The 15711-nt window shown below is 40.6% G+C and overlaps 4 protein-coding genes across 6 annotated transcripts; 2 read left to right on the top strand and 2 right to left on the bottom strand.

The window, feature by feature from the left end:
- Positions 1–296: 296 nt before the first annotated feature.
- LOC104822341 (membrane-anchored ubiquitin-fold protein 1-like) lies at positions 297–2704 on the top strand. 2 transcript variants are annotated; one of them, XM_010553519.2, is made up of 5 exons: positions 297–465; positions 584–882; positions 1485–1709; positions 2026–2193; positions 2365–2704. In XM_010553519.2, the coding sequence occupies exons 3-5, from the start codon at positions 1595–1597 to the stop codon at positions 2418–2420; spliced, it is 339 nt and encodes a 112-aa protein (XP_010551821.1). In that variant the 5' UTR covers positions 297–465; positions 584–882; positions 1485–1594; the 3' UTR covers positions 2421–2704. The 2 variants fall into 2 exon arrangements, with proteins under 2 accessions (XP_010551821.1, XP_010551822.1); XM_010553520.2 differs by having other exon boundaries at positions 306–465; positions 2029–2193.
- Positions 2705–3350: 646 nt separating this feature from the next.
- On the bottom strand, positions 3351–5269 carry LOC104822342 (EID1-like F-box protein 1). The gene is made up of 3 exons (XM_010553521.1): positions 5004–5269; positions 3743–4519; positions 3351–3647 (listed from the first exon to the last, which is right to left on the bottom strand). The coding sequence occupies exons 2-3, from the start codon at positions 4510–4512 to the stop codon at positions 3632–3634; spliced, it is 786 nt and encodes a 261-aa protein (XP_010551823.1). The 5' UTR covers positions 4513–4519; positions 5004–5269; the 3' UTR covers positions 3351–3631.
- Positions 5270–5713: 444 nt separating this feature from the next.
- Positions 5714–8469, bottom strand: LOC104822343. Its single transcript, XM_010553522.2, has 4 exons — positions 8261–8469; positions 8127–8183; positions 7720–7777; positions 5714–7559 (listed from the first exon to the last, which is right to left on the bottom strand). Exon 4 carries the CDS (start codon positions 7549–7551, stop codon positions 5941–5943), a length of 1611 nt encoding a protein of 536 aa, XP_010551824.1. The 5' UTR covers positions 7552–7559; positions 7720–7777; positions 8127–8183; positions 8261–8469; the 3' UTR covers positions 5714–5940.
- Positions 8470–11867: 3398 nt separating this feature from the next.
- LOC104822344 (cyclic nucleotide-gated ion channel 2-like) lies at positions 11868–15633 on the top strand. Of its 2 annotated transcripts, XM_010553525.1 has the most exons (9): positions 11868–11953; positions 12309–12933; positions 13132–13347; positions 13428–13651; positions 14318–14429; positions 14558–14794; positions 14875–14961; positions 15041–15285; positions 15367–15633. In XM_010553525.1, exons 1-9 carry the CDS (start codon positions 11925–11927, stop codon positions 15542–15544), a joined length of 1953 nt encoding a protein of 650 aa, XP_010551827.1. In that variant the 5' UTR covers positions 11868–11924; the 3' UTR covers positions 15545–15633. The 2 variants fall into 2 exon arrangements, with proteins under 2 accessions (XP_010551827.1, XP_010551825.1); XM_010553523.1 differs by having other exon boundaries at positions 15041–15633.
- The last annotated feature ends 78 nt before the right edge of the window (positions 15634–15711 follow it).

Consider the following 15711-nt stretch of genomic DNA (forward strand, 5'->3'; position numbering starts at 1 on the left):
GGGAAAGAGACCACTGTCGCATTTGCTGCAGACTGCTTCTCTGTATTTTGTTTTGTTCCACAATTTTTTTTTTCACTTTTCGTAGGATATGATGTATCATTTTCTTCTCTTCCCTTCCATAGACAAATGTGCAGAAAATGTTCATTCCTTTCTTCTGGTCTTCTTTTACTCTTTGAACAAAAATGGAGATTCTCTTCTCCTCGTGCAAATCCCAATAAGAATGAACATCCGTGGCATAGGAAAAAAATCAACCTTTTTTGTAATTTTTTTTTTCACTTTTCGTAGGATATGATGTATCATTTTCTTCTCTTCCCTTCCATAGACAAATGTGCAGAAAATGTTCATTCCTTTCTTCTGGTCTTCTTTTACTCTTTGAACAAAAATGGAGATTCTCTTCTCCTCGTGCAAATCCCAATAAGAATGAACATCCGTGGCATAGGAAAAAAATCAACCTTTTTTGTTTATGTAAGTACTGACTTAAGCCGTTTTTTTATTATTAATTTGATGGAAATGTGTGTTTGTGTTGCCAAATGATATATTGGTCGAACCTAAAATCAATTTACACATAAAATTTCTTTAACAGAATGATATCCCATCGTCGTTTGTTGGGCAAGCAAATTCTGCAGAGCATTTGATCTTTTGGAAAACTAAACTACACAGAATTTCAAGGTTCGCACCAGAGAGAGAGAGAGAGGTTCATTTCCACGGCCGTAGAGAAATGGGAAGAACGGCAGAGAAAAATGGAAGCAGTGACCGCCACTGATGATCAAGACTTCGATATCTACTAATCGCAATTCTCTCTCTCTCTCTCTCGGCAACGTTTGATTCTTGAAGATCGTTCTAATTCAACTGGCACCTGGGTAGCCTCAGTCGCAGAGCCAAGTAAGAACTGCAATTAGGGTTTTCTGATGCGTCTCTTTGTATGCGTTTTTTTTCCTAATTGGGGAATTTTTTTTGTGGGTTTTGTGATCTAACAATACCCATTTGGAGATTTCTTCTTGTATCATCAAAAGATTGCAGATTTAAGGTTTTTGTTTTCTCTTCTTCTCTTCATTCCTTTTTTTGGATACCTGGAGTGTATTGAATTCTTAACAGGATCATATCTCTAAGAAATATTCGTATGGCCTTAATAATTTTCTCTTGATTTGTTGATTTCTTGGTCTTCGAATGAGGAATTTCATGGTATTTAGAGCACCTGTTTCGCATGCGTTTGATTTGATGCGGATTCAATTCGAAATTTCTGGTAAAAGGGTGTCCATCGCTTTGTTATTGCCCCTTTTTTTTTTTATGGGATATACAAGTCTATAAGCTTCAGGATTGTCTCCGAGGTTTCATGAAGTATATTACTTAGGATTCTAACTTCAAAAATAGTCTTAGAAACAAGATTGATTCAATACCAGTGAGTAGAAATTTCATCTGCTGGACTTTGTTCTTGTGAAGCGTTCGTTATTCTGTTTTCGACTTGATGGTTTTGAATTATGCAGGAAGAACACAGCAAGTTCTGCACTGTGAGTTGCACTTTTTGGGGAATTTGATACGGATAGAAGTGGTCTGATCTGAGGAGAAATTCTGGGTTTTGTTGGTTCTTGGACATATGGCAGAGATCAAATTCCGGTTAACCGATGGTTCGGATATTGGTCCCCAGACATTTCCGGTTTCCACAACTGTTGCGACGTTGAAGGAAACTGTCATTGCTCAGTGGCCAAGAGGTTAGTGTATGCTTAACAATAGTTTTCTTCTGTATATGGTCCTCCGCATCGAAAAATTAACAAGCTCGTCAAGTAAAAATCTGGAAACTGTATAGATTTTTGTTTGTTCTGTTTGTTCCTGAACTATAAAACCGATAAACATTTCAGTTTCGCTACCAAAAATGGTATAATTCATCCTCGAAGAATCTGGAAAGCCAAATATTTGATTTGTTCCCCACCATTTACAGTATCAGAGCCATGAGTTTTCTTAGTATCTGGTGTTTTCGAGTAAAATTCTTGTCGATGTATGTACTTACGCTGTGAGTTCTTCCTATAGCAGAAATGGGGAATGGCCCAAAGGCGGTGGAAGACGTGAAGTTGATAAGTGCCGGGAAGATTCTGGAGAACAACAAGACAGTGAGAGAATGCCGGAGCCCTCTCTGCGATATTCCCAGTGGGGTTACCACCATGCACGTCATCATCCAACCTCCGTCTTCCGAGAAAGGTACCATCTTCCTCTGTAATCTCGATTTCCCTTTATCCTCTGATTCAACTGAAAGCCCATGATGCATTGAGGATGTCCCCTCTTTTCAAGTGTACTATGATTCTTGTCGTTTCTTACAATCCAATCCACTATCTGATGGAGGAGACATTCTCTGTGATGCATTTTGAACAGATGAGAAGATGAAAAGTAAACAAGAACAGAACAAATGCGTCTGTACCATCTTGTGAGGACAATGGCATCTCCACGGAAGCTGCGGCTTCAGTAAATATCTTCTCGTGTGTATCTTTTCAGACTCAAATGTACATTTTATGGATACTGAACGCCCCTCCTTAGTATACATCTTCTTTTTTCTTTGTTCTACAGTCTTTACAGATTTATTTTCGTATGATAACACAGATACATACATAGTTACATACATGCATGTAACAGGATTGTCATGAGACATTATCACATAGATCTCCTTTTATAAGAACAAGTGGTGAAGAAGGGAACTTGTATTCGTTTTCAGACATCTTTCTGTTTTCTTTGTTGGGTGACACGTGTCGTGGTTCATCAAAGGCTTTCAGCTGGTTTATATCGATCAGCCCACAGTAGAGAGGACACTATCATCATGGAGTTCGCATTTCAGACAGTGCCCTCGTTGAAGCTGCAATCCTGTCTGATTGGCTACATCTGCGGCCGGTTTCTGCCTGACAAATGGTTAATACTTCATTTACTAAAATCCCATTTGGCTGCAACATTGTCTCATAGATGACATCTCGACGATCAAGAGCTGTTCGTTCAGATGATGATGATGATGGCGGTGGTGGTGGCGATAGGAACTCGCGTGTGGAACTATCAAATAGAGGGTGATGGATGCAGCTAGATCAATCTTCCGTCCTGAATTTTTACGAACCGGGTTGACGAATACACATCGTTTTCCAGCCTCTGGACCGCACGAACAGGTCAAACAGCGTCAATTGTTGGATGTGTCATCCATCCCAAGATGCTGAAGTTTATGTTTTCTTTTTCCTTTCGAATCTGTAACAGATGGAGCTTCTCGGGACATTCAGGGTATGATCCAAAGTCCAAACTTTAGGTCCATTGATTGATACAGAAGCTCATCTTCAAAAGGATCGTCTCTGAAACTCCATGTGCGGCTCCCAACACAGAATGTATAAAAAACATAGGCTGTGATTATGTCGGTGTCTTAAATCTGGAGAGGTACTGCAAAATCATGAAATACACAAACATAGATGAAAGGGGTTTAAACAATTGACTGTATATGAATCATCAGTACATAAAATGTACACAACAACATGATCACACATCATGCAACGCTCTCAAATTGTAGAACCGGTCATCCCTTTTCTTCCACTACCCTGAACACAAGTTTTGATTTTTGCTAGAGACCCACATCCTCAAAATGCCAAACTTCGCCTCTGCAGTATGGTTCCTTTTAGCAAAGCAACTGTCTGAAAAAAAAAAAACAGAGATGATGTTGCTATGAGTTGTGCATTAACATGAAGCATAGAACTGATATCATGTGAACATAAGACTTAAAGAATACCTTGTCTCCGCATGCTTGTTATCATCGCTGAGACTTGCCTCTTCTGAATCAGATAAAGGGGCAAGGGTGCAGATACCGAGCAAGTGCCCGTTGAGGCATACATAATACTCGAGGCAGTCTTCATAAGCTTCTAACCGGATGCAGGCGCTCTGAGGTATCATCTTAGCTTGAAGCATGCTCCATAGTCTAGCCTTACAATATGGGCAAACCTCAGACGGATGAAAGGGGACACCTTTGTTGATAATCACTTTCCTGACCTTTGATGATGGGAAAGCCTTGAAAATCCCACGGAACAATCCCACATCACCCTCTTCTCCTTGGTCAAGATGCTCACACGGATCACAAACGTAGAGAACATCGGTTCTACATTGAGGCGGGAGAAGGCTTCTCCCCAATGTTCTTGAGAACCGGGTTCTATAAACAAAGTGACCCGGTATTTGAACACTGCTGTTAAACAGACCACCTTGTGTGCATCCTGAACAGTAAATGAGAAGTTTCCCGAGTGCCCTCCAGTTCCCGTCGATGCAGTGGCTACCGCTAGATTGCAGATCAAGCATCATTTTCGGGGCACGGGTTTTGCAAAACTCCTTCCAGAGAACCCGCTTTGCGAAATCATCAAACCATTTGCACACACAGGAAAGGGTTGAGATTATTTTAGGGTTCCAATTCAAGTGCTGGAAAACCAACAATAAGACATCTTCACTTATATGGCCTCTCGTGCATTGGCAGCTCGGAGAGTGAATGCAACGGTACTGCTTTGGTATGATCATTCTCTCTCTGCACATCAACACAGAATCAACGCACCAGAAAATGAGATACATGGAAAGAAAAACAGAATATATATCATTTTCACTCTGAACAAACAGCGGTTTCTAGTCATCTCTACTTTCTTTCTTACCATACAAAAGCCGCACCAATTATTACCCAGAAACCAGATTCTGACATGAATTCTCAACAAAGAATTGTATCTACGATCAATAAAGTGACTAAATTTCAAGATCTCAAAGCAACATCACAATGCCAAATCTGTAAGAGCGCATAAACAACAGAATCCAAACACAAGCAGCATAAAATCCGAGCCCGACAACCCACTTCAAATCACACAGATTCACCGGACAAATGCCAAACCCTAACACACAGAGTCAGGTTTTCCTCCCCCAAGAAGAAGAAGAAGAATAAGAGAGAATCATCAGCAGAACAAGAAGTGAGAATACTTCATCTGATTGGAACGAAGATGGAATTTGGCAGAAAAGTATCTCACCTTGGTCTAACACATCACTTCTGCTCCAAATCACCGAAACCCTAAGGATGAAACCCCGAACTCAGCAGAAAATCAACCAAATCGGAGACTGCAGCAAATGTTAACGAGGAGAAAAAAAGTGAATTTGGTAAAAAAAAAAAAAAAACAATTGGGGACCTCGAAATCTCCAAAAAGAACCCAACTTGGAAGAAAAATGAAGCCGAGGGCAGACAAAAACAAAGAACAATTCACAGAGACAAGAACCGATAGGAAAGAAATCTCAAGACTTTAATATATTTTTTCCTCATGTTGTACAACAAAGAGCACAATTTAAATAAGTTCAGGAGGGTAGAGTGACAACTCGCGGTCCTAAGATACATCAATAACCAATGATAATACGACACGTAAGCAAAAGAATCTTCATGGTCAATCGGCATTTAATAGACTGCGTGGGGTCCATCTGAGTTCCAGGTCCAAATCCTTTCTAGCCCCATTATTTTAACTTATTATCAAATTGCACTCATCTTTTAGTACGTTCACTACACCCCCCTCTCTAAAGGTTTACGAGTGCTTATGCTATCATCATTAATATTTCATTCTTTCTGTCCCCCGATTTCAAATTGTTCATAAATTCTCCCACATTATTACGAAATTTACAGGAACACCCCTTCGAAGCTCTTAACTAGAGAAGTATTCTGTGAGAAATTCAGGACAAAAAAAACAGCAAGATATGAAGCAACAACATAATTTTCGATTAGAAAATATATAATTTCGCAAATAACAAAATGTTGGATACAGTTCTTCCCGGGTCAGAAGGAAAACAATGGCATCCTAAGACTACCGTAGATTTCAGCAAAGATCATATTGTTCTTTCTCCTCCAGAGATGAGGAACCAAACAGAAGAAGCACACAGTAAAGAAGAAGAAAAAAACCCTAATTCTTTTTGGAAGACTTTCATTCAACCGGTTAATGGTTTGGTTTCTTGAAGAGAGATGACGGTCTCGAAAGCGCCGACCAAAGCCTTCACTTTGCTCTTACGGGTTTCGACGAGCTTGCTTGCTGTTTCCTCGATCACATTGTTGAACAGCAGCCCTCTTGAATGATCTTTCTTTCTCTCTGTGTCTTGGTGTCTCAGAGAGATTTTCACCGACGATCTTGGTTTGTGTTCCTCCCTGTTCAAGGTGCTTCCTTTTGTCTTGAAGCTTCTTCTACTGGATTTCGGGTTTGATTCATCTCCGGACAGAACTCTTCCTCTCCTGAACTTTAGTCTCCTTGGACTGTTGTCCCATGGTGATGCGGTTTCCACTGTCTTTCCACTCTTGAATTTTAGTTTAACTGCCTTGTCTTTCACGGCATCCTCTGATGAGAAGTCTCTGTTTCTTCTTTGTATCGGTACCCTTTTACCATCAGGAAGGGACTCATCATCACCATCTTCTTCTTCATCATCTTCTTCAGTTACCCGATTTCCTGAAATTTCATCTTCAGCTTCAGTCACAGTACTCTCAGATTCCTCTTGCCTCTTTTTCCTGAGATACACCCTCTGTTGAGATGGTGATGAGGATGGATCAGTGGTCGGTGAATCGATGATGCATCTTTCATTCCGGACTGATTCCACGACTGCATTCTCCGTTTCCATCTTGATGACATAAAGTGTTTTCTCTTCAACCAAATCTTTATGCCCGTTTCCTCGCCCTGGTTTAAGCCCCGATTTCTCAGCCTCGGTACTTCTCACCCCCTTTCGGTTTTTCAATGGAGGAGCACTCAAGCTGCTGCCTTTCTTCACCTTTACACTTCCAGATCTATCTGGATATGTTTTTCTAGACAATGACGAGGCTCTTCCAGGCAGAACTCCGTCCTTTCTGTCAGCTGCTTTAAGGACTCCAACCTTCTTCATTGCCATAGTGCTGTTCTCCTTTCTGCTGTCTTGAACATATGACCCTTTTTCTGAAACAGATTTTAGCTTTGAGAGAGTAGCACGTTTCTTGAGTTCAGTGATCTCTCTGGAACCTAATGAAGCTCGTCCGGGAGGTACAAATACTGTACTAGAAGACTGCACAACCTTCGGCTTTCTCGTTATTGAACTGGTTAACCGAGATTCTGATGAAGATACCATCTTTTTCTTGGCTTTCTCGGGAGAGATCTTGTTGTTCACAGAAGCTAAGACTTCTACTGACACCCCGGTTGAAGCTTCCCTCTTTTTGACATCACCAGTTCTGCCAGGGAATCTTGTACCTTCCCTCTTGACGTCAGAGCCGTTGGAAGAAGGCTTTGTCACCTTTTTGGCCAATGCACTGCTCTTCGTCAATGGCGAATCCAGGCTCGGGCTCGGGATCTTGTCATGAGGCAGCTTCTTGACAACCCTTTTGAGAGTTGAGCCTCTTGCCTTCTTCACAGATTCATGTCTTGTTCCATATTTGCAGACATCGTGACAGGAACCAGCTGGAGCTCTGAGGTAATTAGGGAGAATTTTCTCTTCAGTGTACAAAAGGCTCAGCTTTCCTGTAGAAATCCTTCTCCAGGATCTGCTCACATCTGGTGAATCTGGCAAACTTATGCACTCCTCAGCCATCAATGAGGCTGAGAGGAAAGAAACTCTCAGTCAAATAAGCCCTGAGGGCAACGGTGAATGCTCAGAACAGCAACAACAAAACAACAGGAAAAGGAGAATACTTTGATCTAAGAAAATTACTGAATGAGAGAGAGAGAGAGAGAGAGCGAGTAAAAAAAAAGGATTAACCTTTCGAAGATGTTGAAAACTATATACTTCCCCTCCTCACCTATAGAAGAACATCCACCTGGAAAAAAAAATTATTCTTGTCGAGATACAGTTTTTCAAATAAACTTGTGATAAAAAAAGGTGAAAAGGGAAAAAACTTGTAAAGTTCTTTGATGAGATTTCTTTTCCAGAAAACATTTGCTATGTAAACCAACAAGCTTTCGATTTCCTTGGTTAAGAAGAATGGAATTCACAATCTTGAACGGAGGTTTACTTCTGTTTCAGACAGAAACAGCGAACAACCGAGAGGAATCTGAACCTCCAAGCTTTAACCCATTTGGGGGCTTTTGCAAAAGAACCCAAAGGTCAAAAAAATTTCCCCATCTCATAATCAAGAAGAAGGAGTGCAAAGATCTTTCGTTTCTTACCATAGAATGCAACCACCGAAGCTTCTTCTGTGCCCAGCTGAATCAATCTCCCAAACCCTTAAAAACAAACATAAACATCTCAGAAACCCAATACCCGATTTCTCCACACAGAAAAAGGAGCCGAAGCATCTCACCCTTTTATTTGTCTCAGCAGCTTTCCGGAGAGAAACCGCTGAAACCAGAAGAAAAAAGCCGGAGAATGGCTGCAATCAGAATGTGTAATACGCCATTGATTCTCTCTTTTTGTTTTTCTCGGGGGTTTCTGTTTGATTCGAGAAAACAGCGTTCACTGGTTTTTTGTGTTTCAGTTTTGGGATTGGTGAAGGGATTCTCTCTTGCTTTGCGCATTTCACGCAGATTTTGTAGGAGAGATTTTCACCGACGATCTTGGTTTGTGTTCCTCCCTGTTCAAGGTGCTTCCTTTTGTCTTGAAGCTTCTTCTACTGGATTTCGGGTTTGATTCATCTCCGGACAGAACTCTTCCTCTCCTGAACTTTAGTCTCCTTGGACTGTTGTCCCATGGTGATGCGGTTTCCACTGTCTTTCCACTCTTGAATTTTAGTTTAACTGCCTTGTCTTTCACGGCTCATTTGCCTTGATCTCAAAAGGCTGTTTTGAAAAGAAAAAAAAAAGGTGAACGCCAAATTAAATATTTTTCAGTTAATTAAAGATGATAACGTGCGTGTTTATCTTTATCTAATAATAGGAAACATAACTTTAAGATGCTTAACGACAAATAAATACTCAAAAGACTTAATTTACTCTAATTTTCAAGAAAGGGCTTAAAGTCGAATATCATTGGGGACGTTGGTCGCGGAATTTGACATTCCAACTGTAAAAAGCGAGAGGGAGACTGTAAGATCAAAGCCCCAACTCACAACTTTAACATTGCACAAGGAAAGATAATTAAAAAAAGGTGGAGAAAATCTTTGCCCTTCTTTGCCCTAGCGTCCGGTACCGTGAAGGTCACGTTAACGGATTTGAACATCTAACAAATACCCTCACAGTGAGTGAAAACAAAAAAAACTTAACCTCAAGACCTTCACTTCTATAATCAACTAGCTTTGTATCACAAGGATATTGGATCATTGTCATCTTTGTTTTCTGTCATAAACAATCTTTTTACAGCTCCGACAGAAAGACAGAATTCTCGTACGTTCACCTTTCCCATAAGAAAAAAAATTTAGTTTCCTCCATTCTTTGCGAATTTAGAGAATTGGATGTAAAACTTTGACAAACAGTGAAGGAAGGTCTAGAGAATTCGGGCGTAAAACTTAACCTAAAGGCTAAAGAGCTTACTTCTATCATCAACGAGCATTGTATTACAAGACCGTATAGATTAGAGACATTGGATCATTGCCATCTTTGTTTTATGCCAGAAACAGTCTTTTTCACAGTTCTGACAGGAACTAATACCTGATCAAGGGAAGACAAAGTTCTCGTATCGTGAGGAGGAAAACAACTTGCCGCCTTTCCCATAAGAAAAAATAGCAATTTCCTCCATCGTTTGCGAGTTTAGAGAATTCGGGTGTAAAACTTTGATAACCAGTGACAGAAAGTCTAGTTAAACAGTTCATAAGTTGCATGATTAAAAACCAAATGGAACATCATAATATTGGACGATTATTGAGAATTATAAAGAGTTATCTATAATACAATTATATTTCTGATAAGATTATAGTGTTAGTATCCTAATCTGATTAATTTATGGATACTACCATTAATTTTATCATAAATATAATTTCACCATAGATAAATCTCGGTAACTATCATGATCACCCAAAATTGGAGAATTCATGAACTTTGCCTAGAAAATCTCAAGTGATAGGATCATCGAGAACTCTAGTATAAATCTCGACTGTCTGCAGTGAACTGCAGATGGTTTGCGTAAGATTTCCAATGAAACCCTAACGAATTGAGAAGCATGGAGATTATATTTCGGAAGAAACCCTAACCTCAGTCTTGATTGCCTGTCGTTTAAGGAAAGTGTCCAATAGGAAAGGAAACCCAACGAAGTTTCGATAAAATCTTTTGCTCCGATCTCCGTCTCCGTCGCCAGTATCGGCGGTGTTGCTCGCGAAGCACAAACCCGTTAGCGGACAGTAGATTTGCCGTTTTTTGGACATGAGCCTTCCAAACTTCGTCGATCCATCGAGAAAATTAATTTGTGTTTGGATCCGAGAAAAATATGGGTTTAAGAAGAAGAGAGGATTTTGGTGGATGAACGGCCATGGCCGTTGCCACCATTTTCTCCTCTGGTTTGGCCAAAGTTTTGTTTGTACGTGACACAACAATTGGCGATCCAGTAGATGAGAATGACAAAGTCATTTTCAAAATCGTGAGTTCGATTACACTGGTGGGATAGATGAGAATGACAAAATCATCTTCAAGATCCTGAGTTCGATTCCACTGGTGGGGATGTATACAATATTTGGAGCAAAATGATCTATAAAGGATGATATCAGATCTAGTGATGATGCAATCAGATGGAGATGGAAGGTCTTGGGAAGCATCGTGGTTATAAAAAAAAATTGTTTGTGATACCTTTTTTGCCACTCGAGAAGAAAGAATTAGAAGCTAGTGTATGGACACGTGAATGCATATAGTCTATTCATCAGATTTTCTATCCCACGTGGATTTCATAATTAAGATGTGGATTTTATAATATTTGTAAATCCAAAAAGTAGTTTTTAGTTTTAAATTGATTTTTATCTAGTTTTCCAAGTTTTTATAAAAAATAATTTATAAAAACTTAAATAGTAATTTTTTTGTTTATAAATTTTAAAAACTCTAAAAATTCCAAACATTTAATGTCGTAATTTATGAGACAATAAAAACTTAAACCAAACAAAAATATAATACTAGATTCATATTCTCTATAATTTTTAATACTAACCAGATTATGATATAAGTAAGTAGATTTAGTTGTAATAACATTTCATGATCCAAAAAGGAAGAGTAGGTTTTCATAAATTTTTTTCTTTAACAAAAAAAATAGCCGGTTAATTTTCATATATATATAAAAAAAATAGTCGAAATTATTGAGATGGGTCCACTTGGGCCAACAGGTGTTGGGCCGTTTGTGGGTCTCTCCGGCCCTTTTCTTGTCCGTCACCATGGGATGATCGCGGTCTATTGTCAATAACCGGTTTGGCCTAACCGGAATTTTAAGTACGAATTTATAATACCATTGGGCATCTGCGTATGCTATTCCGGTTTCTTATTTTTTTTCCCTCATAAAAAGAAATTGAGGTTTGGTGGGTAATCTCAGACATGGTTAAATTGGCCACCATTACATATATATATTTTTTCCATTTGTGTAAGGTATAAAAATCCCGACAATTAATTTTCATTTAAAAAATATGCAAAAAAGGAGAGAAATTGGTGGTTAAAAATTACCGAATCATGGGGCTTGGATAGATGTTGCCATTGTTGTTTGGTTTAATTCCTTAAAATGACATCACATTGAGACCACATTAAATTTCTTCTTCTCTGGAAAAAAAATTGATGTAAAAAACCATTTTTTTTCCTTTTTTATTATATTTTTTCTCTAATTGTATAATCAGATAAAGGCAAATTTAGAGTAGATTTTGTAAATTATTGTAATTTATGGAAGACAAAAGGAAGAGATTCCAGGTAGATTTTAATCGAAGGATTTTTTTTTAAAAGGAAAAGATTAAAAATAAATAAACTAACTTACGTACCCTCGTTCCGATCACTTGTAACCAACCTCAGTCAACCACTTGCAAATACTCTCTCTCTCTCCCTCCCTCCCATGGTGGTTCCTCTCTCTCGATCATGACCTCTCAGCCCAGCGTATTCTTCAGGTATATAAACACAGTCTCGCATACATACTCCACTGTTTATACGTGTGTGACGCATATACAGTTCTTATAATGGAGGTATATACCCCCGCTGCCGCTCGCGGATTTGAAAATGTGCTACGTTTGATCATTGATATGAAATTTCCCGGCCGAGAATAATTTTCCTGGAAAATTGTTTTCCTTCGTTCCTGAAATTCTCATGAATAATCACAATGCAATCCCAAAACGTCGCTCGTTTTCTGGGATTTGGAGACATTTTTTCCCAATTAAACGCGAGAAACAACAACGAAGGAGTTATCACTGATCAGAATATCAGATTACCGGAACTCATCTGTTGTTTTCGATTTCGCATTATCAGGTGGTTCAGAGTGTTTGCTCGGAAATTCCGATGGGAAACGACAGCGCCGGTTAAATCACCGGAGACGCCAGTGCTGAGCTCCGTCGAGTGCTACGCGTGCACACGGCCCGGAGTACCGGCGTTCCACTCGACCAGCTGCGACCACCCACAAGCGCTGGAGTGGCGAGCCTCCGCTGGATCCTCCCTAGTACCGATCCAACACGGACCCGACCCGAAACCGGTCCGGGCCCAGAAAAAGCGTCCGTTGGGCCCATTCGGAGTCGTCCTCGACCCGAGGACGAAGCGAGTGCGGAAGTGGAACCGAACGCTCCTATTGGCTCGTGGGATTGCCTTGGCGGTGGACCCGTTCTTCTTCTACTCGCTCTGTGTCGACCGTACCGCCGGACCGCCGAACCTCTACATGGACCGTGCGTTATTGGAAGTGGTGACGGTGCTCCGCTTTTGCGTCGACGCTTTCCACCTCTGGCACGTGTGGCTCCAGTTCAGGTCGGCTTACATCTCGAGGGAGTCACTCGTCGTCGGCAACGGCATGCTCGTGTGGGACCCACGCGCCATCGCCTGCCACTACGCGCGTTCGCTCAGTGGCTTCTGGTTCGACCTCCTCGTCATTCTCCCCGCCCCTCAGGTATATTGCTCAGAGAGCCCCTTATTTTTCTACAATTTGCAAAATGTGCGCTAACCTTTTATCATCTTCACGATATTCCCCAAATTTTACTTTTCTGATGAATTTGATACAAGAGAAAACATTACTACTTTGTTTGTTATATCAAAAATTTAAAACAGTTATGAAGAACTTCTGCGCTTCATGTTTATATTTACGCAGGCAATGTTTTGGTTAATAATTCCGAAGCTGATAAGAGAAGAGAAGATTAAATGGATGATGGAGATCCTTCTGTTGATATTCTTGTTCCAGTATGTCCCCAAGATTTACCACTTCATGCACATGATTAGAAGGATTCAAAAGGCCCCCGGCTACATTTTCGGGACAATTTGGTTCGGTTTGGCCCTCAATTTCATCGTCTACTACATCGCCTCTCATGTAAGTTCTCTTGTGTGTTATCTGTGGATAGAACTCTGTGTAAACGTCGAAGTTGATGCATGTTTCGGGGGTGAATTCAGGTGATAGGGGCATGCTGGTATGCTCTGGCGGTACAGAGAGTTGATTCATGCATAAGGCAACAATGCATAGGGGGTGTGAATTCATCTTGCATAGAAGATGTGTGCTTGAACCCTGACGGACCCTTCCTTTATGGAATCTATCGGGAAGCACTTCCTGTCATCACCACCGACTCTCTTGCCTTCAGGCTCCTTTGCCCCATGTCCTGGGGTTTTCTTATTCTAAGGTACTCTCATCCCCCTCTCTTGCATATGTCTACATTTTTCATCAACATCGATCGCACGGATTCTTCGGTTCCATTCATTTCGATTTTGGATTAAATTTTATGAGATCTGCAATATCTTCAAATCGTTACTAATGACTCATTCCCAAGTAAATCTACGTCTACATCTCCCTTTCTTTCTCATTCTACTTTTTCTAATAGAAATGTCTATCGATTTACATTTTACATGTCAAACCATCTTAATCACCCCTCGCGAAGTTTCTCTTCTATAGTTACTCCTAATATCTTCCTAATACTTTCATTTCGTATTATATCTATATTTGTATGGCTGCACATCAACCGCAACATCTCCATATCGGTCACATTCATTTTGGACACATGTTATTCACTTATTCTTTCGTCATCCAATATTCGCTAACATACATCCATGCAGATTTTATAACGGTACGGTATAATTTCTTTTTTAATCGTAGGGAGACGTTACGACCGCAAAGAATCGCGTGACTAATCTTCATTTCATCTATCCCGATTTTATCCTATAGCTAACATCACACCCTTCATCCTTTCGAAGGATTAAACCTTTAGTTAAACATTCGTTAATATTTTTCATATTCCTTGAAAAACTTTTATGAATGAAAATCCTATGGGTTAATTTGTTGTCTTTTACAGCACTGTGGGGAACGTTCTTACTCCCTCAAGCAACTTGCCCGAGGTTATATTTTGCATACTTTTGATGGTTTGCGGTTTGCTTCTCTTTACTCTAATGGTCGCAAACATTCAGGTGAGCTTAAACATAAAATTCTTATGTAGTTTTTTGTTTTCAAGATTGCATCTTTTTTCAAAATCCAAAAGAGGGTACCTCTAGTAGTTAGGAACAAAATGCCCTTCTGATTCTCTTTCTATGGAAAGGTGTTTCTGCATGCGGTGATGGTAAAGAAGAAGAAGGTGCAGTTAAGGAGCCAGGACTTGGAATGGTGGATGAGTCGGAGGCAGTTGCCTTCACGGTTAAGACGGAGAGTTCGACGGTTTGAGCGGCAGAGATGTACTGCCTTGGCTGGAGAGGAAGAGATGAATCTTATCCAAGACTTGCCTCAGGGCCTCCGCCGTGACATCAAACGTTATCTTTGCATCGATCTCATTAACAAGGTAAGACATAATCTTATTATTTTTTAAGATTATGATGTCTTGTCCTAACGCCGAATTCTTGATCTATGGGATCTTCTCAGGTACCGTTGTTCAGCGGCATGAACGAGCTGATCCTCGATAACATCGTTGATCGGGTTAGGCCCCTAATCTTCTCCAAAGACGAAAAGGTAACTCGCTCCGCCGTTGCTTATACCCTTTGTCTTTCCCTCTCCGGCTTGTGTAAACTGTTTCTTTGATGGAAAACAGATCATACGAGAAGGCGATCCGGTGCAGAGAATGATGTTCATAGTCCGAGGGCGAGCGAAACGTAGCCAGAACGTAAGCAAAGGCGTGGTTGCAACCAGCACGCTCGAATCAGGCGGATACCTAGGCGACGAGCTCCTTTCATGGTGCCTCCGGAAACCATTCCTCGACCGCCTTCCCCCCTCGTCCGCCACATTCGAGTGCACCGACAGCGTCGAAGCCTTCGGCCTCGAGTCCAACGACCTCAGGTACATTACCAGACATTTCCGATATGATTTCAGTAATGAGCGGCTCAAACGGACGGCCAGGTACTACTCGTCGAACTGGAGAACGTGGGGCGCCATGATTATCCAGCTCGCGTGGCGGCGGTACTTGAAGAGGACTGGCCGTGACAGTGGCGATCGTACGATGGTTTCTTGGCCGGAAAATTGCGGAGACAGTGATCGGAAGCTACTCCAGTACGCTGCTATGTTCATATCGATCCGACCGCATGATCATCTCCAATGAAGACAAGGGGTCATGTTTCTGTCCTGTTGTTGTTATATCTTCTATTTATTTCTTGTATAAACATTCTATTGGTTGGGGGTCATTTTTTAACTCTGAATAACAGAATATATATATATATATATATATCAATAATATATCAGATGGAATAAAATAAAGGACTCCTGTAT

Source organism: Tarenaya hassleriana, unplaced genomic scaffold (genome assembly GCF_000463585.1).
Source record: "Tarenaya hassleriana unplaced genomic scaffold, ASM46358v1 Cleome36, whole genome shotgun sequence".
NCBI lineage: Eukaryota > Viridiplantae > Streptophyta > Magnoliopsida > Brassicales > Cleomaceae > Tarenaya > Tarenaya hassleriana.

Bases quoted from the DNA above. Each gene is read 5' to 3' on its own strand.
- LOC104822341 (XM_010553519.2), top strand. From the start codon at position 1,595: ATGGCAGAGATCAAATTCCGGTTAACCGATGGTTCGGATATTGGTCCC. The intron at 1,710-2,025 runs GTTAGTGTATGC...TTCTTCCTATAG, and splicing joins CATTGCTCAGTGGCCAAGAG to CAGAAATGGGGAATGGCCCA. The intron at 2,194-2,364 runs GTACCATCTTCC...CATTTTGAACAG, and splicing joins ACCTCCGTCTTCCGAGAAAG to ATGAGAAGATGAAAAGTAAA.
- LOC104822342 (XM_010553521.1), bottom strand. From the start codon at position 4,512: ATGATCATACCAAAGCAGTACCGTTGCATTCACTCTCCGAGCTGCCAA.
- LOC104822343 (XM_010553522.2), bottom strand. From the start codon at position 7,551: ATGGCTGAGGAGTGCATAAGTTTGCCAGATTCACCAGATGTGAGCAGA.
- LOC104822344 (XM_010553523.1), top strand. From the start codon at position 11,925: ATGACCTCTCAGCCCAGCGTATTCTTCAG. The intron at 11,954-12,308 runs GTATATAAACAC...TCGCATTATCAG, and splicing joins CAGCCCAGCGTATTCTTCAG to GTGGTTCAGAGTGTTTGCTC. The intron at 14,430-14,557 runs GTGAGCTTAAAC...TTCTATGGAAAG, and splicing joins TAATGGTCGCAAACATTCAG to GTGTTTCTGCATGCGGTGAT.